At 40.3% G+C, this 27,714-nt stretch overlaps 1 protein-coding gene across 1 annotated transcript in view; it reads left to right on the top strand.

The window, feature by feature from the left end:
- LOC122554410 (interleukin-23 receptor-like) overlaps positions 1-27,714 on the top strand; it is a 144,910-nt gene that overhangs the window by 46,431 nt on the left and 70,765 nt on the right. Inside the window, exons 6-11 of the mRNA XM_043699391.1 lie at positions 5,050-5,201; positions 9,453-9,612; positions 11,027-11,109; positions 22,296-22,503; positions 25,129-25,359; positions 25,879-25,980. Of these exons, the coding sequence (XP_043555326.1) occupies positions 5,050-5,201; positions 9,453-9,612; positions 11,027-11,109; positions 22,296-22,503; positions 25,129-25,359; positions 25,879-25,980 (936 nt within the window). The remainder of the gene's footprint in view (positions 1-5,049; positions 5,202-9,452; positions 9,613-11,026; positions 11,110-22,295; positions 22,504-25,128; positions 25,360-25,878; positions 25,981-27,714) is intronic.

The raw sequence follows: 27,714 nt of genomic DNA, 5'->3' as shown, positions 1-27,714 counted from the left end.
CCAGCTTTGTTAGTGTCTCTTCATTCGTCAGTCAAGTGCTGCATTGATGTCAAGAATAGTCACTCTTGCTGACTATTCTTGAATTTCTGGAATTCACCTCTTTTATCCCTAACAAGGCTTGATCAAGGCAGTAAAGAGATCAGGAACTATTTGCCCTGACAGGACCAAAACTGACCAGTGAGCAGAGTATTACCGAGTAAGTGCTGCGTGACAGCAATATTAGCAGCACCTTCCATTAACATTGCTGATGATCTAACATAGATTGATAGTATATATTTCAATAGAATAATAAATGAATGGGTTGGATTTATCTTGCTTCTTTTGGATAGGACAAAATAGGTCAATTTTCTAATTCTACTTCATCAGGCATATGCCAGCACTGTAGCTATATTGGAACAGCTTGATTAGGGCCTTTCTTTCTAATTATTCATAGGACAACGGTGTTGTTCGCTGGGCCAGCAGTCATTGCCCTTGGGAAGGTGACGGCTTTCTTGAACCACTGATCCTTTTGCTGTAGTGAGCCCCAAAATGTCAGGAAGGGAGTTCTATAATTTTGACCCAGTGACACTGAAGAAACATTGATATATTTCTATGCCAAGATGTTGAGTGACTTGAAGGGAAACTTTCAGGTGGTGGTAGTATTGCTATGTATGTGCTGCCTTTCTAGATGGTCATGGGTTTGGAAAGTACTATCTAAAGATTGAATTTCCGCAATACATCTTGTGGATGGTTTATATTGCATCAGTGGTCAAGGGAACGAATGTGGTGTCAATCAAGTGGGATGTTTTATCCTGAGCGTGTCAAGCTTCTTGAGTATTGATTGAGTTGCACTCATTCAGGTTAGTATGGAGTACCATTACATTCCTGACTTGAGCCTAGTAGGTAGTGGACAGGCTTTGAAGAGTCAAAAACAACATCCCCTCTAAGCTGGGTGCTTATCAAACAGCATGCTTCGACCATCAGAATGGCTTCCCCTTCAGATCTCAGAGGTCCACGCAGTAGCAAAGAAAGTCAAATGGAACATTGGTCAGGCAGTAAATTAGCCATTGTAGGATTTCTATCCCCTGACCTGCTGTCCCACCCATGGTATCTTTATGTCCATTAAATTTCTGGTCAATGATAACCCCCCATGATGTTGATAGTGGGGGCTTTAGTGATGACAACACCATTGAATGTCAAGGGACAATGGTTAGAATATCTCTTGTTGGAAGTGGTCATTGTATAGCACTTGTGTGAAATGAACCGCTTGGCACTTGTCAGCCCATATCTGGATATTGACTGGGTCTTCTTGCATTTGGATGGATGTGGACTGCTTCAATATCTGAGGAGTCATGAATGGAGCTGAACATTATGGAGTCATCAAGGAACATCCTCACTTCTGATAGACAATGAGGATGATAGAGGAAGATCATTGAAGAAACAACTAAAGATGGTTGGGCCTAAGATACAATCTTGGAGGATTTCCTGCAGAGATGTCCTGCAACATAAATGATTTGGATGTGGGCATAAGAGGTACAGTCAGTAAGTTTGGAGATGACACCAAAATTGGAGGTGTAGTGGACAGCGAAGAGGGTTACCTCAGATTACAACAGGATCTGGACCAGATGGGCCAATGGGCTAAGAAGTGGCAGATGGAGTTTAATTCAGATAAATGCGAGGTGCTGCATTTTGGGAAAGCAAATCTTAGCTGGACTTATACACTTAATGGTAAGCTCCGAGGGAGTGTTGCTGAACAAAGAGACTTTGGAGTGCAGGTTCATAGCTCCTTGAAAGTGGAGTGGCAGGTAGATAGGATAGTGAAGAAGGCAATTGGTATGCTTTCCTTTATTGGTCAGAGTATTGAGTACAGGAGTTGGGAGGTCATGTTGCGGCTGTACAGGACATTGGTTAGGCCACTGTTGGAATATTGCGTGCAATTCTGGTCTCCTTCCTATCGGAAAGATGTTGTGAAACTTGAAAGGGTTCAGAAAAGATTTACAAGGATGTTGCTAGAGTTGGAGGATTTGAGCTACAGAGAGAGGCTGGGGCTGTTTTCCCTGGAGGGTCGGAGGCTGAGGGGTGACCTTATAGAGGTTTACATAATTATGAGGGGCACAGATAGGATGAGTAGACAAAGTCTTTTCCCTGGGGTCAGGGAGTCCAGAACTAGAGGGCATAGGTTTAGGGTGAGAGGGGAAAGATATAAAAGAGACCTAAGGGGCAACTTTTTCACGCAGAGGGTGGTACGTGTATGGAATGAGCTGCCAGAGGATGTGGTGGAGGCTGGTACATTGCAACATTTAAGAGGCATGTGGATGGATATATGAATAGGAAGGGTTTGGAGGGATATGGGCCGGGTGCTGGCAGGTGGGACTAGATTGGGTTGGGATAGCTGGTCGGCATGGACGGGTTGGACCGAAGGGTCTGTTTCCATGCTGTACATCTCTATGACTCCAACTGAAATGGCAGACTCCCAAGAACTATAACTGGCTTCCTTTTTGCTAGTTTAACAAGCAGAGAGTTTTCTCGCTGATTCCCATTGATTCCAGTTTTGTTAGGGCTCCTTCTTACCACACTCAATCAAATGAGGCCTTGATGTCAAGGGCTGTCACTCTCATCTCACCTCTGGATTTCAGTGCTTTTAGCCATGTTTGATCTAAAACTGTTGTCAGAGAATTGAGCCCAATGGATCAGAGACCACAAATGAGGATTGTAGTGAAATTGACAAGTCATTTATTACACAAAGCAATATGGTGGAAGAGAAATTAACCAGGCTGACACTGAACCGATTCTCTGCACAGATGGCCAAATGCTCTTTCCCGAACAGAAGTGTAGGCATATTTTTGTAGGTGTACAACACAAAGGTGATCATTGTAAAGCAGTTACAGTACAATGGTGAAAATTGTAAAGCGATTAATACAAGAATAAACTAAATGGAAGTTAATCAAGAGTTCAGCAGTAGCAATTCCTTTATAATTGACACAGGAGATTCCAGCCATCTCCAAAAGTGGGTGAGAATGTCTTCTGGAGGATTCTTCATTGTATTTCCCATCTGCGCAAATATGTACAAATGTCCCTTCTCCTGGCATCCAGGTGTGTCCATTGTGTTCCTCCTCCGAGTGAAGTCTTCCAGGGCCTCTCGGTCTGCCTGTTTGTTTATGCGGTATTGGTTTCAATGGGAAATGAGTCTGCCCTTAGAGTGTTTAGACTGCAGTGTTAATCGGGCTGGGAGCTGATTGTATTCTCTGGTCTAGGAAGGGGCTTGGCCATTTCTGGTTTTTATGTTAGCCTGTTTGGTCAAGACTGGAGCACTCTGGGTAGTTTCTGTATATGTTGGCAGGCTTGGTTTCTGTGTTTTCCAGGCTAGTTTCTGTTTTTTTTATGTCGCTATGCTGTGGGTGAGCAGGGTTGCAGATCATTTTCTCACACTGTAATGAGGTCATGAACTTCGGAACACCATTACCTACAAGTTCCCCTCCAAGCCACTCACCATCCTGACTTGAAAATATATTGCCGTTCCTCCACAGTCATTGAGTCAAAATCCCAGAGTTCCCTCCCTACTGGCATTGTGGGTCAACCCACAGCAATGAACTGCAATGATTCCAGAAGGCAGCTCACCACCACCTTCTCAAGGGCAAATAGGGATGGGCTCTCAATGCTGGCCAGCCAGCAACATCCAAGTCCTATAAATGAATTTTAAACACTGAGTGGCCCTGGCAGAGCCAAACTAAGTTCCACTGATCAGGTTTTTGCAAAGTGACTTCTGCTTGATAGTATTGTTGATGACCCTTTCCACCATTTTATTGATTTTGAATGTTGACTGGTGAAGCAGTAATTGGCCAGGTTGGTTTTGTCCTGCTTTTTTTGTGGAGGACTTACCTGGATGATTTTCCTTGTTGGAACTTATGGAGCAGAATTCTTCTTTATTGGTGTCAAAATGTTTTCAAAGCACATAACATTTATAGTAATCTTTGCAGTAGATATTGGCTTTTTCTTGATATCACGTGCATCATATTAGCTGAAGACTGATATCTATGATGCTAGGGACTTCAGAAAGAAGCCACAGTGGATCATTCAAGCTAAAGGTGCTTGCAAATGCTTACAGTTTGCATTTAGCTGGGTACTGTCTTCAATGAAGATGGGATGTTTGTGAAAACTCCCCTTTCTGTTTGTTGTCCAATACTAGTCTCTGCTGGATATCGTAGTATTACAGTATTTTGATCTTATTTATTGGTGTGTGATTGCTTAAATATGTCTATTGCTACTGATTCTGATGTTTGGCATGTAAGTAATCTTGTATAGTAGCTTCACCAGGTTGACACCTCAATTTTAAGATATGCTTAATGCTGCTCTGGGCATGTCTCCCTGCACTATTAATTTAACCGTTAATCAGCTTGATGGAAATGGTAGAGTGGGAAAAATGCTGGACCATGAGGTCACACATAGTGATTGAATACAGTTCTGCTACTGAGATTGCCACAGCACCTCATGGATGGTCAGTTTTGAGCTGATAAATTTGTTCAAAATCTATCCAATTTAGCATGGTAGTCATGCCATATCACAACGAAAGTTATCTTGAATACGAAGATGCAACTTTGCCTTCATGGTAGTATGATGGCGACTCCTACCAATACTGTCATAGACAGATGCATCTACAATATATAAATGTAATTTTGGTACCCTTGCCCTCACTTCAGTGCTTCTTCCAATTAATTTTCAATATTCAGGGCTAATAATTCTCCCCTACCTGGGAGTAGAGAACAGAGGGAGCAGGGAGGATTCAGCTGAAGAATGTCTTGGCCATTTTTGGCCTGAATTCAGTATAAGTCACTCACTGTCACTTTCTCTGAGCTTTTTCCAATTGCCTACTATAACTTCAGCAGTAGGCTGAGAAGCAGGCCTGGCATATTGAATAGATGTGTTTCTGATTTGCCTCTGAAATTATGATAACCATTCAATAAAGTCTTATTAGAAATTCCCAATCACCATCTTTAAGGGATGAGGCAAAAATGTTGAGAAATATTATTCTAATTCTCATGTCAATTTGAAACATTTTTTTTGTTTAAATAGTTAAGCCTGATGCTCCAATGATCACTAAAGTTGAATTTATAAATAATTCAGTTCCCAAGACCATTATTCACTGGAGAAGCTCAACAAATGCAGAATGTCAGTTTGAAATAAGATACAGAATAATATCGGATCCTAATATTACCTGGACTCTGGTAAGTTCCAGATTTGTTGCAAAGCGTTGTTTAATAAAGTGTGCATTGTTTTTTAATGAAGACATAATTGAGTTTCAACTTGCCTTTCTGATGCAAACTCATACTCCATTTATATTGAGAGCCACCCCTTGAGTCTGACTCTGAACATTTATTCCTAAAATTCATAAACAGAATGCAAAATGTGGCTACATTAGTGTATATAAGATGCCTGTAACTAACTTCTTTCCTTCAAGCAGCTGCTGTGCTTTTTAAGCTGATGCTTTTAAACATTCCTACTTTATCTTCATCTCATATTAAAAAAATGTACTTTGGTGAATTATTGCAAGATTATCACTTCAACTACAAAAAGGTAGCAAGAGGTTCTTATTTCCATCATACTTTGCTCCTGAAAACTTGGTGATACATTTGGATTTTCCTTGAATCTTTAGTGAATGGCAGCAAGAATTTCACCAAAGTGATTCTGTTGATATCTGATAATATTTTCTTTGCATAGGAGGTCAACAGGACAGGATGTCAGCGAAAGCAGCTCCTCTATTGATAGACATGGTGTGGAGGTGCCTGTGTTGGACTGAGATGGGCAAAGTTAAAAAATCACACAACACCAGGTTATAATCCAACAAGCTTATTTGAAAGTACAAGCTTTTGGAACGCTGCTCCTTCATTAGGTAGCTAATGGGGCAGGATACATTGGACACAGAATTTATAAGTAAAAGATCAAAGTGTCATACTACTGATGTGATGTATTTGACAACCTAGATGGCTGTTAAGTCTTGAATCACTTAGAATAAGGATGCAGGTTTCGATTGATTAATATGTTGGACTTTTGATTTTTAATTTTGATAGTGATAGAAACCAGGGAGGCTGCAGTAATGTAATGGTTGAGTGCAGCTGGCTTTGAAGAGAAAAAGCTTAAGAGTTGAAGCTATATTTTACAGTGAAAAAGTGATAACAGAAGGTCACTCATCAGCTAATGATTTTGCAGTAACCAAGACACCAAGTTTCAGAACTTGCAATGCTGTTGATATTGGTAGAACTAAAGGACAGAATTCAAATGTTGATTGCTGTCTAGGGAATTATGTGCCCAAAAATGGTTTTGCATGCAGTCTGGGGAAAGGGCAAACTGGCAATCAGTGCCAACTCCAGGTTGTTTTTCATCAACCATTTAGACATGTTAAGGCACACCTCCAGGTCAGGTGAGACTTGAACCCAGAACTTCCAATCCAGGAGGTAGACACACCACTTCTGCATCATATTTACCAACTCTATCACCCCATTTACCTATAGAAATTAACCTTATCACCTGATAGTGTGTTCCATTGCAGATGCTGAGATACTGCTGGAACTGTATCTCAGCAATATTCAGGCAGCATTAAATAAAAGAAATTTATGAGACCTTGAATCAGTGCAAAATCCCTCACTGCCCCTCTCACACATATACTTTATCTTCTACGATTCTGCTACATATCACATTCCTTGCAATATTTGACTGGAAAATGAACAACCTGCTGTATCGTCTTGTTATGCGCACAACCAAACTCCCTCAAACTATTCAGAAGATAGCCTAGACCCTAGTTTGTTTTTCTAATTTTAAAGGTAAATGTAAGGTGTTGTATTCCAGATGCAATTCGAATGGTCAGATTTAAATCAAAACACACTTTATTCATCCATTATAGTTAAAATACAATGAAAGAAAGAAGGAATTTGAATAACTTAACTCAATTGAAAAACTTAACAGAACAATAGATACAGTAACTATTACTAATTAACTGTTCCAATATAGCAATATCCCATAAAAACACCCTTGGAAAAATGCAAATTCAGAAAACAGATTGACATACAATTCTCTAACCCAGGAGGAAAGATCAAAAGACAGTTCTGAGAGAGAGAGAACTCCAGTTATAAGCTGTAGCAAAGAGAAATGGTGGCTTTTTTTCACAGCCCCAGCAGCTTCTTCTAGAAGCTAAAGAACCTGGATCTGTGGAAGTTTGACCCCACCCCTACAGCCTGCTTCTATTGATCCAACTTTAAACAAAATCCCAGGTCTCATAAGCTATTTACTCTTGTGGTTCTTGTTGATTGCTCAGGACCTCTGCCTTAAAACCTCTCTTCAAACAAAAAATAGGCCAAAATAACCTCTTAAAGCGTTGTCACTGTCTGCATCTCAATATAGCTTCATGAGGCAATTTCAGCAGACACGAGTGATAAAGTGCTAGGAATTAAAATGTTCCACATCTAACTATTTGTGAACTTTACAAAAGTATACATAATTAGAAATAAAGAGCTGAGGCCTCACATGGGCATAAAGAGCAGGTTCTGCTACACACTGGAAGATTGGCAGAGAGGTGCCAGGTTTAAATTGGTAATGTTATAGAGTATTTATTAAAATGTCTAGACATTCTGATGACTTTTAAGGTGTCCTGTTATTTGCTTCATCATACTTCTGTTATACTAGTTCTCCTTCTTATGATAAGTTTCCATTGTTTCCTTTAGTTATGTTCATCATACAAAAAAAAAGCTAACTGACCAGCAACCTGGCATCCTCTACCCAAAGCAGTCATAGAGTCATATTCTGTCCTAGTTCTTTGTTTATTGAAGTCACAGTTACTTGGGTCATGGATAATATTAGGAAAGAGAAGCATATAGAATCATAGAATCCCTACAGTTCAGAAGCAGGCCATACCAACCTGCTGAAGACCATCCCACAAATCCACTCCCCAACCCTATGTCTGTAACCCTGCATTTCCCATGGATAATCCATCTAGCCTGCACATCTTTGGACTGTGATAGGAAACCAGAGCACCCGAAGAAAACCCGTTCAAACTGGCTTGTGAGGCAGCAGTGTTGACAATTGAGCCACTGTGCAGCCCACACATCAAACACTTGATGAATCATACAGCACTAATGCACAAGTGGATCTAGGAAAAATCTCTCTGCCACAGCATAAACAGTTATTAGGAGCTACAGAATCCCAGAATCCAAGTACTGACTAGGCTCAATTTTTTGATTAACTATGTTTCAAAAACAAGGATCTTGAGTACATGAAATGTAGATAGCTTCTTCCTCTGTTTTTTTTTTGTGTTCAGAAGGCCAAATGGTCAAATTAAAGAATATAGAGTAAAATACTACAATTCTGAAAACAAAAACAGAAAATGCTGACAAAATTCTGGCAACATCTGTGGAGAGAGAAACAGAATTAATGTTAACCAGAGCAATTCAGGAAATCTTTTCTAGACAATACTGCAATACTCGCTTCGATCTGTTCAAGCACCACAAGTGGGACTTGAGAATGCCAATGCACTGCTCCATAGTGATTTTGATAGTGCCAGAGTCATCATGAATCTACTTTAGGCTTCTACCCTCACATTTCAAAATGTTTCACCAATGACAGCTCTATCAATTATCTCTGTCTCCTATTAGCTATCCTGTCCAACTCTGTGCCTAAGCATTGAAGAAATGATGGATTTTCTGAGAATAAACAAATTCTGGTTACGTTCTGATATTCTTCAGTGTGGTTAGTATCAAACACTGTTTGCACATGCAAGGAATTAAGTCTCTTCTGTTCATGATGTTGATTGAGCTTTCAGGTAGGGCTTTTAGATGTACAAAAATTGCATGAGTAGATCTCTATATTTTTAGGAGCACATCAATTTAGAAAAAGCTAGTGGCCTAGATTAGGCAGCTATTATCTATTTCATGCTTGCATTTTGCAGGCTTTGTACTAGAATTTCCAATTTGGGGAAAAACAAAATAGTGCATTGTTTGCAAAAGGGTTCTAGGATTGTTAAAAACAAGAGAAGCAATTAGCAATTACTAATCCAATCAGATTATAGACTACCGAAACAGATGGAATCTGAACCAGGAAATAGAAACTGGACTAGTCAATGCCAAGCAATGTACAGAAAGTAAAGAGAAGGAAAATTATGTGATTAAGAGACAGGGATAAATGAGACATCATGTAATGTAAAAAAGTTTCAATATTTTGATATTTTAAAATCTCCATCAATATTTAAAAGCAGAAGCAATGGGAGTCCAATTCTCACTGAGTAAGTTTTCAGTGCCAGAGGTTATTTTGACCACCATTAAAGGCTATTTACACCTGAAAAGATAAATACTTTTGTGTTCTATTTTGCTGTCATGTTGCTTGTGTTACAAATACTGTAGTTTGATTGAAAGAACAGTTTTTAAGAAAATTTGCAATGAAAAGGAAAGCAAGAGTCTATATGAGAGAAATATTTCTATCAACAAATTTAGGTTGCTAAGAACGCTTTTAGCATCAATGGAAATTCAGGTCATTTTTACAACTGGGTACCTTTCAAGGAATATGAGTTTCAGATCCGCTGCAACCTCATAAAAAGCAACAACTACTGGAGTGACTGGAGCAACTCTTTTATAAACAAAACACCTGAAGCAGGTGAGTGCAAGTCTGACATATTTAAACAGCAGAATACTGGAAATAAACTGTTCTGTGTTCAGTGACATCAAATATATTGGATGTGTATTGTTTCTTGAACAAAGCTCTGCTAGATGATTTGGGTATGTGTGTTGGGGGAGAAGAGGAGATTTAAGGGGCAACCATTTCATTAGAGGATGGTGCGTGTATGCAATGAACTGCCAGAGGAAATGGTGGAGGCTGGTACAATAACAACACTTAAAAGACATCTGATGGCTATATGAATAGGAAAGGCTTGGAGGGATATGGGCCAAATGCTGGCAAATGGAACTAGGTTAATTTAAGATATCTGGTTGGCATGGATGAGTTAGACCAAAGAATCTGTTTCTGTGCTGTACACCTTAGTAACTCTATGACTAAGTCACCAGTTAAAGTTCTTCTACCACCAGCCTGGCATTCTACCAGCAATATATAGGCCATTTCCTATTTGGAAAGCTACCTGGAGAACTGTGGCACATGTTTGAGGCAACATGGGGGGCTGCTAGTCAAAATGTCTTCCCAACAACAATACTCCCTTACCAACTTCTCCAATATATTGCTAGGGCTTGCCTGATTCATCTCATCAAACCTTGATATCACTTAGCTTGCCACAAGGAAAGTATCCATTACTGCATGTTCTCCAACTATTGACCAGCAGTTCTCTTGGAGATAGTCTCATCTTTTAAAGGAGCAGAAGTCCCAACAGCTATTAATCAGCTGCATGATGGACCTAAAACATGGCCTGGGTCTTACAAATAATCAAGATGGCAATGCCATCTAACTTTTGAACCTACTGTCAGGGACCCCAACATTCTAGCCAATGGGTACATTTCATCCTAAATGGGCAGCACGGTGGCACAGTGGTTAGCACTGCTGCCTCACAGCACCAGAGACCTGGGTTCAATTCCCACCTCAGGCAACTGTCTGTGTGGAGTTTGCACATTCTCCCCGTGTCTGCGTGGGTTTCCTCCGGGTGCTCTGGTTTCCTTCCACAGTCAAAAAAATGTGCAGGTCAGGTGAATTGGCTATGCTAAATTGCCCATAGTGTTAGGTGAAGAGGTAAATGTAGGGGAATGGGTCTGGGTGGGCTCCTCTTCGGAGGGTTGGTGTGGAGTTGTTGGGCCGAAGAGCCTGTTTCCACGCTGTAAGTAATCTAATCTAAAAACATTTAGGAAAGATTCTTTCTCAAACACTTATTAGTTTTGGTTAGCCTAATGAATGTTCACATAGATTTGTTGCTCAGTTAGCCATTAAATTATAAATGATTAAGAACTTGAGAATAGTGTGCACTTCATAATTGGGTCATACATGCTACATAGTTATCAATAAATGATGTTACTGACAACCAATAGCTTAATAGTGAGAATAACTTTTCTTCCCTAATGAAAATTTGTAGAGCCTGCCGGAGTCTTAGATGTGTGGAGTTCATGTGAGCCAATTAAATCAAACAAACATAAAAGAATAATCATCTATTGGAAGGTATGTTGAACACATGGATGGCTGCCATTTTGTTACTCAACTAGAGTGTTTGGGGCACAACAATGTTTTTCACATTATAATGGTAGAGCTCATGGAAGCAATTAGCTGTAAGGTGATATGGCCTTACTAATGTGAGCAGTTAGGATGAAAAGATCAATGGATAATACTGCTGGACAGCTACTGAAAAAGGATCATTTAATTTTTTTCAGAAAAGCCAAATTACCTGCCACCAAAATTATGTAACAAGTTATTATATTAAGTGTCTCAACTACCAGTCATTAACAAACTGCCTCAAGTGTTTCTTATTTTAACTGCAAAGTTCAACATTAAAATCTTTTTAGCCATTTAAGGAATACAAAAAGGAAAGTTAATGTATCACAACAGTCTTGTTTTATCTAAATAAATCTAAAAACAAACTTAAAATAACTGAGAACAATAAATAAGTTTATAGTAAGTATTACTAGGAGGACAGTAAAACTGAAAGGATATCAATAAGTTGGTAGAGTGGGCTGATAGGTGGCAGAAGGGCAGCATGGTAGCTCAGTGGTTAACACTGCTGCTCCATAGCACCAGGTTCAGTTCTAGCCTTGGGTGACTGTCTGTATGGAGTTGCATGTTTTCCCATGTCTGTGGGAGTTTCCTCCAGGTGCTCCAATTTCCTCCTTGTGCTCCAATTTCCCCCCAGTCCAAAAATGTGCAGGTCGGTGGATTGCCCATGTTAAATTGCTCAATATTGTACAGGGATATGCAAGATGGGTGGGTTAGCCATGGTAAATGCAAGGTTACACAGTTAGGATGGGGTCTAAGTCTTAGTGGGATACTCTTAGAGGATTGACACAGTCACTGTTGGTCTGAAGGGTCCCTTTCTACACTGTAGGGATTCTATGAAGTGAATTTCAACACAGAAGCATAAGGTGATATATTTTGCTAGAAAGAAAATGGAGATACAGTGTAAAGTAAAAGGTGCTATATTCAAGGGTGTATAGGGTATGAAAATGTGCATGAGTCATTATTAAAAAGGAGTCCTGCCACCATTTTTAAGGCTTTATTAAGAGGGGTAATGAGAAGGTTATGTTGAACACGTATAAGGCACAAGTTATACCTCAGCTGGAAGATTGTTGTACAAACAAGTGTAGTGATTGTAACAAGGTGATCCTCAGACTACAAGCTCCCAATTTAGGGCATATTAACAGGTCCAATCAGGGAACCCTGGCTGACAACTGTTAAGAGTGTCAGAGTACTCCGGTGAGTGAGGACACCAGACCTGTTTAGTGTGCACAGGTAAATAAATGGTGACATGACAGGATACTGGCCTCTGGAGTTATTTCAGTGGTGACAAGAAAAAAAGATAGGCTCCTGAAGAAATTCACTTGCAACAGTCATCTTGGAGTTGGAGTAAGTATTTGACATCATGCCATTATTTGGCAAGCTGGACTGTTTTGATCCTTCCATCAAAGACTGGGCCCAGTATGTGGAAAGAATGTTATTTTTTCCTGGCAAATTATACAGGAGCAAACGAAAAGAAGTGAATAATTCCCCTGACAGCTTGTGGATGTGCAGCTTTTTCAGTTCTTAGGAGCCAATGTTTCCTGGGCAGATACTAAACCCTTTCAAGGGTTAATCAATTTAGTTAATATTACAACCTTAAGCATCCTCTAGTTCTGAGACATTAATTTTACGTGGAAGTTCAAGAATTTGGGGAATCAGTGTTGGGATTTGAGGAGGTTACAACTGGCAGAGGCATGCAATTTTGGTTTAACCTTGATGCTGAGAGTTTGGTATGTAGGATTAATGTAACCATGCAAAAAATGCCTACATGCTGAAGCACAACTGCCTTTGGCATTTGACATGGCAAAAAGAGCATACAAGTTCCATCATATACTGATGGAAGTGGATAGCCTCAGACAGCTCGGGGATACCATTTGAGTGAAGACAATTGCATAGCCTCACTCAAGACATATCCTGAGCAGAAGGACTGTCAGCCCACAGCAAAACCCCATAACAAAGCCAAGCCTCTGCCAACTGATTAACATTTGTCAGGATCTGGGCTGGTTAACCATTGTAGTTGCTGCTGTTATGCAGACTCAGACAGGAAAAGAGCCAGTAGGCCTGAATTGAGTAAGAGCTCATAGGCTGTTATGCAGATGAGCGCACCCTTTAGAAAGTCCACCAATACCTAGCTTTGAACAATTAAATTCCTTAGCAACATCCAAACTAGAACCAATCAAAACTCAATAAGTGGTCACCTGGTTCTAATAGAAGTTGATACAGGCATGGTTGTATTAGTGATGCAGAACCCAGTCTTCAAGATTTGCTCTGGACTCCAACCCTTATGCTTTCCCAAGATCTTGGCTAGACTGATTATCTATACCAGGGAACCTTTACAGATTAAGGATACACAGTCTATTGTAGCCTGGTACCAGAAGCAGCTGGTTCAATCCTGATTGTTGTAAAAGGTTGGGCCCAAGCCTGATGGGGTGAAATCGATTGAGAAAGATTCACCTTGATTGGTTTGACATTTTTATTAGAAGATATCTGCCTGCGTGAAGTCATAATTAAACACCTAATGTTTTTCAGGAAGATGTAAGGGACCAAAGGAAGCAAAACCACCTTTCATGTTGACCAGGAAGAATGAGCACCATGATAGAGTCAGATGTACAGCACAGAAACAGACCCTTCAGTCCAACTTGTCCATTACCAGATATCCTAACCTAATCTTGTCCCCATTTGCCAGTACTTGGCCATATCCCTCCAAAGCTGAAAATGTGTTGCTGGAAAAGCGCAGCAGGTCAGGCAGCATCCAAGGAGCAGGAGAATCGACGTTTCGGGCATGAGCCCTCCCTCCAAACCCATCCAAATGCCTTTTAAATACTGTCGTTTAAATAGCCTCCATCACTTCCTCTGGCAGCTTATTCCATACTTGCACAACCCTCTGAAAACGTTGTCCCTTAGGTTTAGGGAGAGAGGGGAAAATTTAAAAGGAACCTATGTCCTCTAATTCTGGACTCCACCTCAAGGAAAAGACATTGTCTATTTATTCTATCCATGCTCCTCATGATTTTATAAGCTTTAAGGTCACCCCTCAACCTCCGAGGCTCCAGGGAAAATAGCCCCAGTCTATTCAGCCTCTCTATAGCTCAAATCCTCCAACTCTGGCAACATCCGTAAGTCTTTTCTGAACCCTTTCAAGTTTCACAACAGCCTTCCGAAAGGAAGGAGACCAGAATTGCATGCAAGTGGGATAACCAATGTCCTGTACAGTCGCAACATGACCTCCCAACTCCTATACTTAATGCTCTGACCAATAAAGTATACCAAACGTCATCTTCACTATTCTATCTACCTGCAACTCCACTTTCAAGGAACTATGAACCTGCACTCCAAGGTCTCTGTTCAGCAACACACCCAGGATGTTACCATTAAAAGGTGTCCAAGTCCTGCTCAGGTTTGCCATTCCAATTGTAAAGCAGATGGGTCAGTTTGCCTTTGTGGGGATTTTAAGCAAATGGTAAATTGCTTCTCAAAGCTGGATAAATTCCCAATCCTTGCATAGACGAATCATACACAAAGCTGTTAAGGGGTGCTGACCTTCACAAAACTGGACAAGCACCATGCATATCTGCAATTGCCCTTATGAAGATTCCCAACTATGCTATAATATTCAAGGGTTTGTACCAAAGTACGAGACTGTCATTTGGGTATCAGCCTGTATCCTTCTCCAGCAGAAGATGGAGAACACTTTACAATGTTTACCCCAGGTTGTCATTTATCTGGATGAAGTGCTAATAACAGGGAAGACTTAAGAGAACATGAGCATAGTCCTTAGACATTTCTGCATCATGGTCAAAAAGGAGTTCTCTGATTGGCATTACTAAGCTGAGGTGTCAGGTTCTGTTCACTAAGAATGACTTGTGTCAAGTTCAATGCACAGGTAAATCAGGCTGACTTGGTGATGGGATAAGAGCCTCTATTTCAGAAAGGATGTGAATGCATTGAAGAGAATAGAGAAGAGGTACCAGTGTAACTTCTGGGATGAGAAACATTAATTATAAAATTAGATGGGAGAAAGTATTGCATGCAATTCTTGTCTACCTCCTATAGGAATGATGTTGTGAAATTAAACTGGTTCAGAAAAGATTTACAAGGACATTTCCAAGTTTGAAGGGTTGAGCTATAAGGGAAGGGTGAATAGGCTGTGGATGTTTTCCCTGGATCATCAGAGGCTGAAGGGTGACCTGAGAGGTTTAAGGTCATGAGGGGCATGGATAGAGTAAATAGGCAAAGTCTTTTCCCTAGGTTGGAGGTGTTCAAAACTAGAGGGCATAGCTTTAAGGTGAGAAGGGAATATATATAAAAAAGGATCTAAAGGGCAACTTCTTCCAGAGGGTGGTGCATGTATGGAATGAGCTGCCAGAGGAAGTGGTGGAGACTGGTACAATTACAACATTTAAAAGGCTTCTGGGTGAGTATATAATAGGAAGGGTTTAGAGGGCTATGGGCCAAATGCTGGCAAATGGGACTAGATTAATTTAGGATATCTGGTTGGCATGGATGAGTTAGACTGAGGGGTCTTTGTGCTCTACACCTCTATCACTGATGAAATGGAGACTTTGTTCTTGGAGAGAAGACTGAGAATATTTGAAAGTAGTTTTTAAAATCATGAGGGAGTTGGGAAAAGTAGTAGTTCAATTTCTCTCTATCATAGAAGGATCAAAACAAGATGGCAGATTTAGAAAAACTAAATGTGATGAAAAAGCTAATATTTTCACATAGCAAGTGATTCAAATGCACTGTCTGGTAGTGTGGAGGAGATGTGTTCAATTGATGCATCTAAGAGGGCATTAGTTGATTAATTAGAAAAATTATCCATGGTTATAGGGAAAAGGAGGGTGGCATTGTCATAATGCATATTCCAAAAGTAGGTGCAGACAATCAACAGCTTCCTTCTACATTTTAAGAATTCAGTAAGCCTGTGGCAACGTCCTCACTGGCACCATTTAGCTACAAGTCTTTTAGTTTGTGAATTTAATTAATCCTTTTCCTAGATTAGGAAATTTGTTATTTTTAACAAGTAGGGCAGTTGGCATGAAGGGCACTAATGCAGATTGACACCGCAGAGTATTTGCCCAATTGTTGAGGGAGCCTAAACTGCTCCCTCACCCTTCCCATCCTATCACCAGTTAAGGCCTTTAAGTGCTCAGTTAACAATCACCAAGAGCCTCAATCTGACACCAGCCCAATTACTTGCCTTCTGGCTAGGCAGGATAATTGGCTGCTATCCCAGCAGGGAAACCAAGACAATTTGCCTGCTGGGGTAGTGGGATCTCCATTTGCCCCAATCTGAGGATAACTGGACAAATGGAGCACTGGGTTGGTGGGGAGTGGTTGCTGATAGGGCAACTCTGCCTTTGCTTCTGATAGCCCCAATATCCTTTGGATAAAACTTGTCTTTGGTGACATAAGATGTTCCTTTACTGCTAGTTGGAGCTATACCTAAATCAAGCAGCTCTTGATGCCATTTAATTAATATTCACCATCCAAAAACAAGTTTCAAAAAGAAATTTCATTCACAAGCTGTAACAATACTGTTAACATTTTACAATTCAAATCCCAAGTAAATTCAGACCCCACAATTTCTGGACCAAATTCTGCAGTGTTTTCTTTATTGCAATGGCTTGTTTATGTTTACTGTAACTAAGATAACTGCTATTTTTGTGTATAAAATATTGGCATCTGTTTAGTTTTGTACATCAGTAAAGTCTCTGCATCTGAATTGGCACGAGGAGAAAGGGGTAGCATTTCAGTAGAAACAATGAGTCAAAGATTAGATTTCTAATCAACCTTTTCATAGATAATTATCACACCTAGGCAGTAGCTGGGATTTGAACCCAGTCCCATGGCCCAGAGTTGGGGGGGACACTAACTCAGAAGTCATTAGAATTTTCTTCTAATCAACCTCTTCAGTGATGTTATCACACCTCTGGAGCACGTGGACCTTCTGGCTCACTGTACAATTGTACTGACTTCCTGTGGAACAAGTTCATGAACTCAGTGATGCTTAACCAAATTATGACTAGTTTTCCAATAGCACCCCCTCTTGACAAGCCAAGTGATTACATGAATATGATTCAATTTCTTTTTCAGTTTTCATTTCCGAGCTCCCATTCTCATTTCTGATGGCGATAGACCTGCCCTATTTTGCCAAGTTCAAAATCAAATAGGTATAGAATGGAGGGTAAGATTTAGTATGTGATATGTACACACAGGACCAATCTTATACTCCTTGGTTGATCAGGGAGGAATAGTAGTGCAGTGAATGACATCTTTCCAACTATGTTTGGATCGGAGACATTTTGGCTTGGCCTTGAATTTGACCAATGCAAGAATCTTCTAGAAAGATGCAGGAAGTGCATTGAATATGCAGATGGGTGTAATATCACTAGGTTCCTAATGCAATTTTTGACTCATTGTCTTGAGATGTTGGCACTTTCTGCCTATGCCAATTCAGATGCAGAGATTTACAGATATACAAAACTAACAGATGCCAATGCTTTCACTTTCAAAATATAGCACAGTACTACTCATTCACAACATTAAAATAATTGCACACAGAAGCCAGAATCCCATCACCACGTCAGCCTTTACTTGTGCACAGTCCACTGGCTGTAGCCAGCCAGCTCAGTCACATCCCCGACCAAGATTCTAAATCCCTGTTCATATTGACCAGCAAGGGCTTGATTGGGGTTATCAACCTTGGCCAATCAAGGATCAGTCAGCAAGATCCAGCTGGTTCCAATTACATCCCTCTCCCCACCAAGTACAGAGATGCAGGCCTGGTCTTTTTCTTGTAGCTTTTCCTATGGTAATTTCACCCCAGGTCTAGTTCCTCTAACTCAGGCTCAGACAGGCAGGATGTACCAGACCATAGCATCTCTGGAGGTTCCCCTCTTCCGGCAGTTACAGTATTGCGGCTCTATTTATCTTGGACTGGAGTTTCCTCAACACTAGGAGAGCCTACAGTTTCATATAGGCTCTGGATATTGAGGGGCCAGGTATGTTTTGTTCCTGCCTAGTTTGAAAGGTAGGAGCTTTCAGGTGATCCACATTTGTGGAAGACACTCACCTATACAAACTTGAAGTCATAGGACCTGACCTCACCTTATATCCATGCAACTTCATTCCCATGATCCTAGCACCAAACTTTGTTCCCTGCTTAAAGTGTTTCTCTTGCTCAAAGGAAAAATGTAGCCAACATGAGTTCCTGTTTCGGTTTTACCCTCCCTGCCCAGGTCCGAGAGTACCATGTTTAATCTAATAGTCCTCTTCCATCAGCACCTCTACTGTAGCTATCCCTGTTGCTGCATGATAAGTGGTCCTATAATCAAACAGGAACTGGGACACTTTGCTATCAAGTGACACTATAGGCTTCCTCCAAGTCTGTCTTCAACCTTTGGACCACTCAAACCACTAGATTGTTGGATAATGGATGGTATTGAGCTGTCCTCATGTGCTGCATGCCATTCACCTTTACCCCAAAATACTTAAACTCCCTGCTGGTAAATGGTGTCCCATTGTCCATGCCCAATATTTGAGAGTCCATGTATTAGAACAATGCACACAGCTTCTCCACCATCATCCCTCAGTTGAGAACTAAAACTGATAGCATCTCAGAAATTAAAGGCTTAACCAAGTTCAACTCTTGGAAGCAGTTAGTCCCTGGTGCCTCTGGCAAAGTTAAGTCCCTTATAACCAAAGGCTGACAGCTCACAGCCAGTAAGAATTATTCATTGCTTTTCAGCTGCTCTAATGCCATTTACCCAGAGAAAGTTATCACATTCTTCCACATACTGAGCCCAGCCTTCAACAGCAGGAGCAAACAAGTAAAAAGGTATGATGCCAAAATGCTTACTCCACTCCAAGCTGACTAGTCAGCAAATATTCTTCAGGCAGGTACTGTTTTCTCCTGTCATCACTGAAATATCAGCAGAGCCTGGTACCTTGTCACTATTTAGCCATGCAGAATACACTGGTTATGGCAAGCCAGCTCAAAGTCAGTTACTTAAACTGAGGAGAATCCAAATCTCCTGTTTATATTTTTTTAAACAGGAAAAAAAACACAAAAATCAAGAAACAAACCCAAAAGTTAAGTGGCTACTTTAGACAGAAGAAAAACAACTCTTCACCTCCTGCAGAGAGCAGCAAGTAGTAAACTGACTGAAGCTCAGCCAAAACAGAGTCAATCCCTTAAACTAAGGGATTCTAAATCTCCTGTTTATAATTTTTTTTTCTTCTTTTTTTTTAACTAAGTGCAATAGTGCTTCTTTTTTTCCCGCAGCACCCATGGTGTGTGTGTGCAGGTGTGAGACACAGTGAAAGACACAAAGTGCACAAATCTTTATTCAAATTCCACCACCAGGAAGATAGGAAAACACCCGGGTGGCCAGTGACAAACACTGCCCTTCACATCAAGGGGCAGTGCAGTGTGATCAAAACAGTGAGGTGGAGGGTAGGGACTAAATCAAAATAGAGTTGGAGGGAGAAATAATGCACTCCACTCCCTGCGGCGCCCACCTCTCCTCTCCTGTTTATATTTTTTTTCTCTTTTTTTATCTTTTTTTTTCTTTAGTGCTTACAACCGCTGTTTTTTTTTTTTTAATTTAACCCCCACACTACCACCTAAGTGCGATAGTGCTTATTTTATCCCCAGCACCCATGGTGTGTGTGTGCAGGTGTGAGACACAGTGAAAGACACAAAGTGCACGAATCTTTATTCAATTTCCACCGCCAGGAAGATAGGAAAACACCCGGGTGGCCAGTGACAAACACTGCCCTCCACAACAAAGGGCAGTGCTGTGTGATCAAAACAGTGAGGGGGAGGGTAGGGACTAAATCAAAATAGAGTTGGAGAGAGAAATAATGCACTCCACTCCCTGCGGCGCCCACCTCTCCTCTCCTGTTTATATTTTTTTTTAGTGAAGGGGAATGAGTCCCCTGTTTATTTTTTAAAAAATTTTTTTTTAGCACCCGTGGTGTGTGTCTGCAGGTGTGAGACACAGTGAAAGACACAAAGTGCATGAATCTTTATTCAAATTCCAACACCAGGAAGATAGGAAAACACCCGGGTGGCCAGTGACAAACACTGCCCTTCACATCAAAGGGCAGTGCTGTGTGATCAAAACAGTGAAGGGGAGGGTAGGGACTAAATCAAAATAGAGTTGGAGGGGGAAATAATGCACTCCAACACTCCTCTCTATATCTTTTTTTTTTGAGACACAGTGAAAGATACAAAGTGCACCAATCTTTATTCCATTTCCACCACCAGGAAGATAGGAAAACACCCGGGTGGCCAGTGACAAACACTGCCCTTCACATCAAAGGGCAGTGCTGTATGATCAAAACAGTGAAGGGGAGGGTAGGGACTAAATCAAAATAGAGTTGGAGGGAGAAATAATGCACTCCACTCCCTGCGGTGCCCACCTCTCCTCTCCTGTTTATTTTTTTTTACAAATCCTATTTATTTATTTATTTATTTTTCTCTTTTTTTATTAACCCCCACACTACCACCTAAGTGCGGTAGAGCTTATTTTATCCCCAGCACCCAAGGTGTGTGTGTGTGCAGGTGCGAGACACAGTGAAAGACACAAAGTGCACAAATCTTTATTCAATTTCCACCACCAGGAAGATAGGTAAACACCTGGGTGGCCAGTGACAAACACTGCCCTTCACATCAAAGGACAGTGCTGTGTGATCAAAACAGTGAAGGGGAGGGTAGGGACAAAATCAAAATAGAGTTGGAGGGAGAAATAATGCACTCCACTCCCTGCAGCGCCCACCTCTCCTGTTTATATATTTTTTTTCTTTCGCGGAAGAGGGGCAGGCAGTCGGCCTTGCCACCTGTTTATTTTTTTTCTTTTTTTTTCTTTCCTTTTTTTTTTAACCCCCACACTACCACCTAAGTGCAGTAGTGCTTATTTTATCCCCAGCACCCATGGTAGACAATACAGACCCAGCAAGCCCCCGCCCCTCCCACCTTCCGACCGCTCTAAGGCAGCCCGCCCCTACCCACCTTCTGGTTCTCGGTCCACCCCATGCCCCTTCCAGTTCTCGGTCCGCCCTGACACACCTTTCAACCACCTCTAGGACCCTCTCCTGTTTATATTTTTTTTTATTAAACAAATTACAAAACAGTTTACAAAAAACATTGACAGCTGTACACAAAAGACAGCAGTTTTACAAGGGAGAGGAGCAGCAAAGCTAGGCCCCGAACCCTACCGTTCAACCATTTTACAGGGAGAGGAGGACAACCTCAAATCCTCTCCTGTTTATATTGGTCAGCTAGGGCTTTCTTGATTGGCCGAATTAACAACCCCAATCAAGGATCTTGTAATCACTACAAGACTACACTTACATAACCAAATCCACTAATGGTCACTCAATCACTGCAGAATTTAGTAGACAATGGATAGATAAGGGCTGTACCCATTGCTAGTTATGATTGAGTGGCCCACTGAGTAAGCTTTCAAGATCCACAGATGATCTGAAAAGTTAAAGTGCAGTTTTGTAAAAGATTTTCATCAAATCAGGTTAGCATTCAGCTGAACCTCACAAGGATGTTTGTATAGCTCAATCCTATACTGACCTCCCTTAGGATTGTGACACACCAGTCTTAAACTTAATTGGATTAATTGAGTTCAATGTTGCAACTACTATGTTTTATGTCTTCTTGTTGATGGTAGGTAGAATGGCAGTGAAACTCAAGAATGAAAACTGACTTGGGCTTGGGCTAATTCCATTGAAATTGCTCCTCTTACCTTTAATGCAATGAAATGGTCACACAAAAATCCATCCCATTGAGGATGGTTCATTTTTAAAAGCTGCATATTTTCTTAATGTGCCTCTCTCCTCATACATACATGCAATACAATCTTTACAATGCTGAGGTTAAGATACCATTTTAAATTTGGTGATTTATCAACAACAATAAATTAATTTTCCAACTTATGCCAAGACTGGAAATTGGGAACAAATCAATTGCCTCACTGAGGTAATCCATCAAATTATGTAATAGTTCTATTCAGTAGAAAATTCTTGAAGCATCACAGGTGGTATAGAAAGGTAATCCTTGGCTAACAAAGCTAAAATCCTGATATTATTCTACAATGTGATTGATTCTTTTCCATTTACAGCCTCTTCATCCTCAGGAAACTAGGGGCATTATTCTTGGTTATCGCATATTTTATCAACAAAATGGACGTGAAATGACCATCCAAGTGTGCAGTGCATCAGAGACTCAATACAGTTGGCAAACTCCTTGGACACCAGACAACATCTTTGTAACAGCGTTTAACTCCAAGGGAGATTCTACACCTGCAATGCTCCACATAGGAGAATCAAGTAATTCCCATTAATTACAGGAAATCTTTCAATTTTTGAGTCTTCATGTAAAAGATTAAAAGTTAACAAGAAGACAAGAACTGATACTTCTTGTGATGGGATGGAGGCAGATATAAATTTTACTTGCATTCAATTCTCAGCATGGCCCACTTTAAACTCAAAACTGTTGACTAGAGATTGTGCCATCTCACATCAGGGGAAATAGAAACAAAGGGCAAGAATCTCAGTTGGACATTCTGTAATATATACGAGCAAACTGTTATAGGAGTCATCAAATAAAGTCAAGAACCTCACTCACTCCCTGAATGCCAGGTTCAGAAATAATAATATAGAAATGGCCAATGTTCCTTACTGTCTCACAAGTTTGATAACTGTCAGTATGAGAGTGTGATTATTGTAGCAAAGTAGTAGGAGATTTGCTTCACACCTCAGTTGCAAAAGTTTTCGGCCTTCTCTTACATTTGACATAGTTCTGTAGATCAATGATAACCAAACTGTTTTCTTGCCTTTTTGAATAGACAAAAACAAATAACACAAGTACTAGCTGTGTGGGAGGGCACTTCCTACAGCACTGTGAAACCCAGCAGAGCGACCAGAAACTAACTGCAACTAACTTGTCATGTTGATTCTTTGGGGCCAGGAGTAAGAACAAAGAATGAGAACAGTACAGCATAGGAACAAGCCCTTCTGCCCACCAAGACTGCAGCGATATATGATGACTTTCTAAACAAAACGCCTTTGGCCTCTACGTGGTCTATATTCTTCTATTCCTTGTTTATTCATATGTCTGTCAAGATACTTCTTAAACATTGCTATTGTATCTGCCTGCACCACCTCCTCTGATAGCACATTCCACCCTCTGTGTAAAAACTTGCTTTTCACATCTCCTTTAAACTTACTCCCTTTTACCATAAACCTATGTCACTGAAGAATTGACATTTCTACCCTGGGAAAAAAGACTCTGACTATCATTCGATCTGTGCTTCTCGTAATTGTGTAAATTTCTATCAGGTTACCCCTCAACCTTTGCCATTCAAGTGAAAACAAACTAAGTTTGTCCAATCTCTCCTCATAGCTAATATGCTATAAACCTGGCAACATCTAAGTGAACCATTTTTATTCCCTCTCCAAAGCCTCCACATCCTTCTGGTTGTGTGGCGACAAGAACTGTAAACAATATATAAATGTGGCCAAACTAAGGTTCAATACAACTGCAACACGACTTGACAATTTTTGTACTCTATGCATCACCAATGAAAGCAAACATGCTATATGCCTTCTTGACCACGTTATCCATTTGTGTTGCCACTTTCAGGAAACTGTGGACCTGTCCGCCTCGATCCTCTGTATGTTGATGCTACTAATGGTTTAGCCATTTACTGTATACTACTCTCCTTCATTAGATTTTTTAAAGTTCATCAACTCGCAATTGTCCCATTAAACTCCACCTGACATTTCTTTGCTCAAGTTCCCTATCTATATTCTCCTGTATCATCTGGCAATCCCCCTTATTAGCCACAGCTCCCCCAATCTTTGTGTCATCAATAAACTTTAGTTTCCAAAACTTACATGTCTCTTTTTTTATTTTTGATTAAGCTCTTAATTTATCTTGTCATTCAAAATTCCCAAATCTTGCCATCTTTATCCTTTATCCTGAACTTGAATTAACTGTTCTTTAAAAAATTCCCACATACCAGATTTACCCTCAAAAAACTGCTCCCTATCCACGTTCCCCAGTTAATGTCTAATATTGTCTTAGTTAGTCTTCCCTCAATTTAGTACATTCACCTGAGGACTACTGTTATCCTTAAAATTTCCAGAATTATGACCACTTTTCCTGAAATCCTTCCAAACTGAAACTTTGATCATCTAGCCTGGCTCATTCCTCAATATTAGGTGTAGTATGATTCCTTCCCTAATTGGACAATTTATATATGGTTTTAAAAAACTGTCCTGGACTCACTAACAAATTCCCCCATCCAGTAAAAATAGAGGAAGTTAAAATCTTCCATCAAACAACTTTTTTTTCACATTTTGGCATAATCTGTCCACACATCTGTTCTGCTATCATCTGCTGGCTGTTGAGAGGCCTATAGTATGATACCATAAAATTACATAGTTCTTGTTCTTGAGATCCACCTATATGGCCTTTCTGGATGAGTTCTCCAAGGTGTCCTCCTTCAGTACAGCTGTGATAATCTCCCCAAATAGTAATGCCAACTCCTAGACATCTTTTACACCCCTCCCTATCGCACCTGAAACATCTAAATCCTGGAACATTAAACCCCTCTCTCAACCAAGTCTTTGTAATACCTTCAATGTCATTATTACACATGTCAGTCCAACCTCTAAGTTCATCTGCCTCACTTGTCATGCTCCTCACATTAAAACAAATGGTATGTTTTTTTATCAGAATAGAAGGAACTTTTCTCTGCCTATGTTTTATGTGGCCTGAGAATATTCAGTTCGTGCTTGATTACCCTCCCCAGGATGGAGTGAGCCAACAATGAAACAATTCTTTTTAAAATATTCTGAAGTCTAATCCAAAATCATTAGATGACAGAACTTTGGCTGTAGCTTAGTTTCATTTTGAAATTTGTTCTACTTTATCTCTCACCCATACAGATTTGATGGCTCCCAGAAACCTTAGTGTGAGACAATATGGAGGCTCTAGAATTTATGTTGAATGGGAACCACCGGATGAAGTCAGCGAGCCTGTGCAGGACTATGTGGTTGACTGGAGAGAAGCAGCTGACAACAACAAGCAGCTACTTGATTGGAAAAGGCTTCCCAAGAACAATCACTCCTTGTTACTAGGACAATTTTCTCCACTGCAAGAATATCTAGCAGAAGGAAGTATGTGTGCAATAAGTCACTATTGTAATTGCTTGCTCCATTACAGAGTGAAATCTTTAAACTCTACAAACCATAGCCATCTGCTTCAGTATACTACCTTACAAACAAAATTGGGGGAAATTCTATTTCCCACCACAGTATGAAAGTGTGAATGAAATTTTAATTAACTCCATGAAAGTTTATTTGTATAAGTATGATAATAATCAAAATTAAAATGGGCAAATAAAATCTTCAATGGAAGATAATTTGGTAATGTGCTATTGAAATCATAGAAATGTCAAATGCACAGTCAGATTTTGAATAATGGAGGTATACGTGCGAATTCTTCAACAATGTTGTGGGTCAAAGGAAGGTTTTATGCTGCATTAACCAAATGAAGTGGAGGTCCTGGATGGATAGATCATACATATTTTGTTGTTGGAATGCATTTATAAATAAGGGTCCATTTATGCTGTCTTATATTTTATGGTTGTCATAATGTTTCTTAATTTGATAAATGACTTCTACCCTTTCACTTAGGAAGCATTAAACCAAGAAAACGTTATAATATTTCTGTCACTGCAATGTACCTGAAAGGAAGAGGAAAGTCTTGTTCAGCTCAAGGATATTCTATAGAAGGAAGTAAGTAATCTGATTCTTTAATCTACGCCATCATGCTTCCAAATATCTTCTCTTTCTTTTCCGAAAAATGATGATTGATGATGTTCGATAAATATTGGTCAGACTCCATTAGCTTGTCCAGGAGGTAATTCTATCTGTTTGAATATCAGTGAATATCACAGTGAGTCTGATCTTAATGTCAAACAATGGCTTCTACACCCTCACTTGCCTGCTAAAGTCACTGAAAAGTGATCAGCATCAGTATCAGTAATCCCTGTAGTTCTTCTTTTCTTTCCAAGTTCATGATTACTAAAGCTCTCCACAATACCCCAGGTGTCCAGATAGGAATGGGTTCAGCTATATCAGCACAAGATATATCTTCAGGACCTGATCAAGTTTATCCAAGGACATTGTGGGAAGCTAGGGAAGAAATTTCAGGGCCCTTAGCAGAGATATTTGTGTCATCTACAGCCACAGGTGAGATGCCAGAAGACTGGAGGATGGTGAATGTTGTGCCTTTATTTAAGAAAAGCTGAAAGGAGAAGCCTAGGAACTGTAGATCAGTGAGTCTGATGTCACTGGTGAGTAATTTGTTGGAGATGATTCTGAGAGATAACACTTACATGCATTTGGAGATTCAAGGACTGATTAAGGATAGTCAGCATGGCTATGTCTCATACCCTCAATTGAATTTTTTGTGGATGTGACCAAGCAGAAAAATGAGGGCCAAGCAGTACACTTTGTTACATGGACTTTAGTGAGGCCTTTGACAAATTCCGTATGGGAGACTGGTTAGTAAAGTTATATTACATTGGATACAAAATTAGTTGACAGTAGGAGACAGAGGTGGGGGAGGGGTGTTGGAAGTTTGTTTTTTTGGACTGGAGACCTGTGACCAGTGCTGTTCCTCAGGAATTGGTGCTGGGTCCACTGTTGTTTGTCATTTATATAATTATTTGGATGAGAATGTAGGAAACATGGTTAGTAAGTTTGTGGATTACACCAGAATTGGTGGTATAGCAGCCAGTAAGGAAGGTTATCTGAGATTACAAAGGGACCTTGATTAATTGGGCCACAGGCCGAAGAGGGATAGATGGAGTTTAATTGAGATAAATGTGAGGTGTTGCATTTTAGTAAGAAAAGTAAGGGTAGGACTTACACAGTTAATGTAGGGCCCTGGGGAATGTTGTCGAACAGACAGACCTAAGGGTTCAGGTACATATCTCATGAAATTTGCATCATAAGTAGACAGAGTAGTAAAGAAGCCACTTAGATTGCTTGCTTTCCTTGTTCAGAGCTTTGAGTATAGGAGTTGAAATATCATGTTACATTTGTACAAGACATTGATTAGGTCACTTTGGGAGTACTGTGTAGACTCTTCTGTAGAAAGGATATTATTAAATTGGAGAGGTTGCTGAAAAGATTTACAACAATGTTACCAGTAGTGGAGGGGTTAAGTTATAGGGAAAGGCTGGATAAGCTGTGACCTTTTTCACCGAAGTGTAGGAAGTTGGGGGTGACCTTATAGAGGTTTATAAAATCATGAGGGGCATGGATAGGGTGAATAACAAAGGTCTTTTCCCTCAGGCTGGAGAGTTCAAAGCCAGGGGCTATAATTTTAAGGTGAGAGTAGAAAGATTGCTATACTTAAGTTATTTTGGCATTTCTGAGATTACATCTCAAACACTGATTGTCCTTATTTAAGGAAGGAGGTGGCTCAGAAGAAGTTAAGTAGATTAATGGCTGAAATGAACA

This window comes from Chiloscyllium plagiosum, chromosome 11, assembly GCF_004010195.1.
Source record: "Chiloscyllium plagiosum isolate BGI_BamShark_2017 chromosome 11, ASM401019v2, whole genome shotgun sequence".
Classification (NCBI taxonomy): domain Eukaryota; kingdom Metazoa; phylum Chordata; class Chondrichthyes; order Orectolobiformes; family Hemiscylliidae; genus Chiloscyllium; species Chiloscyllium plagiosum.
The sequence above is the reverse complement of the archived record's forward strand: the minus strand, read 5'-3'. Positions and strand labels throughout refer to the sequence as shown.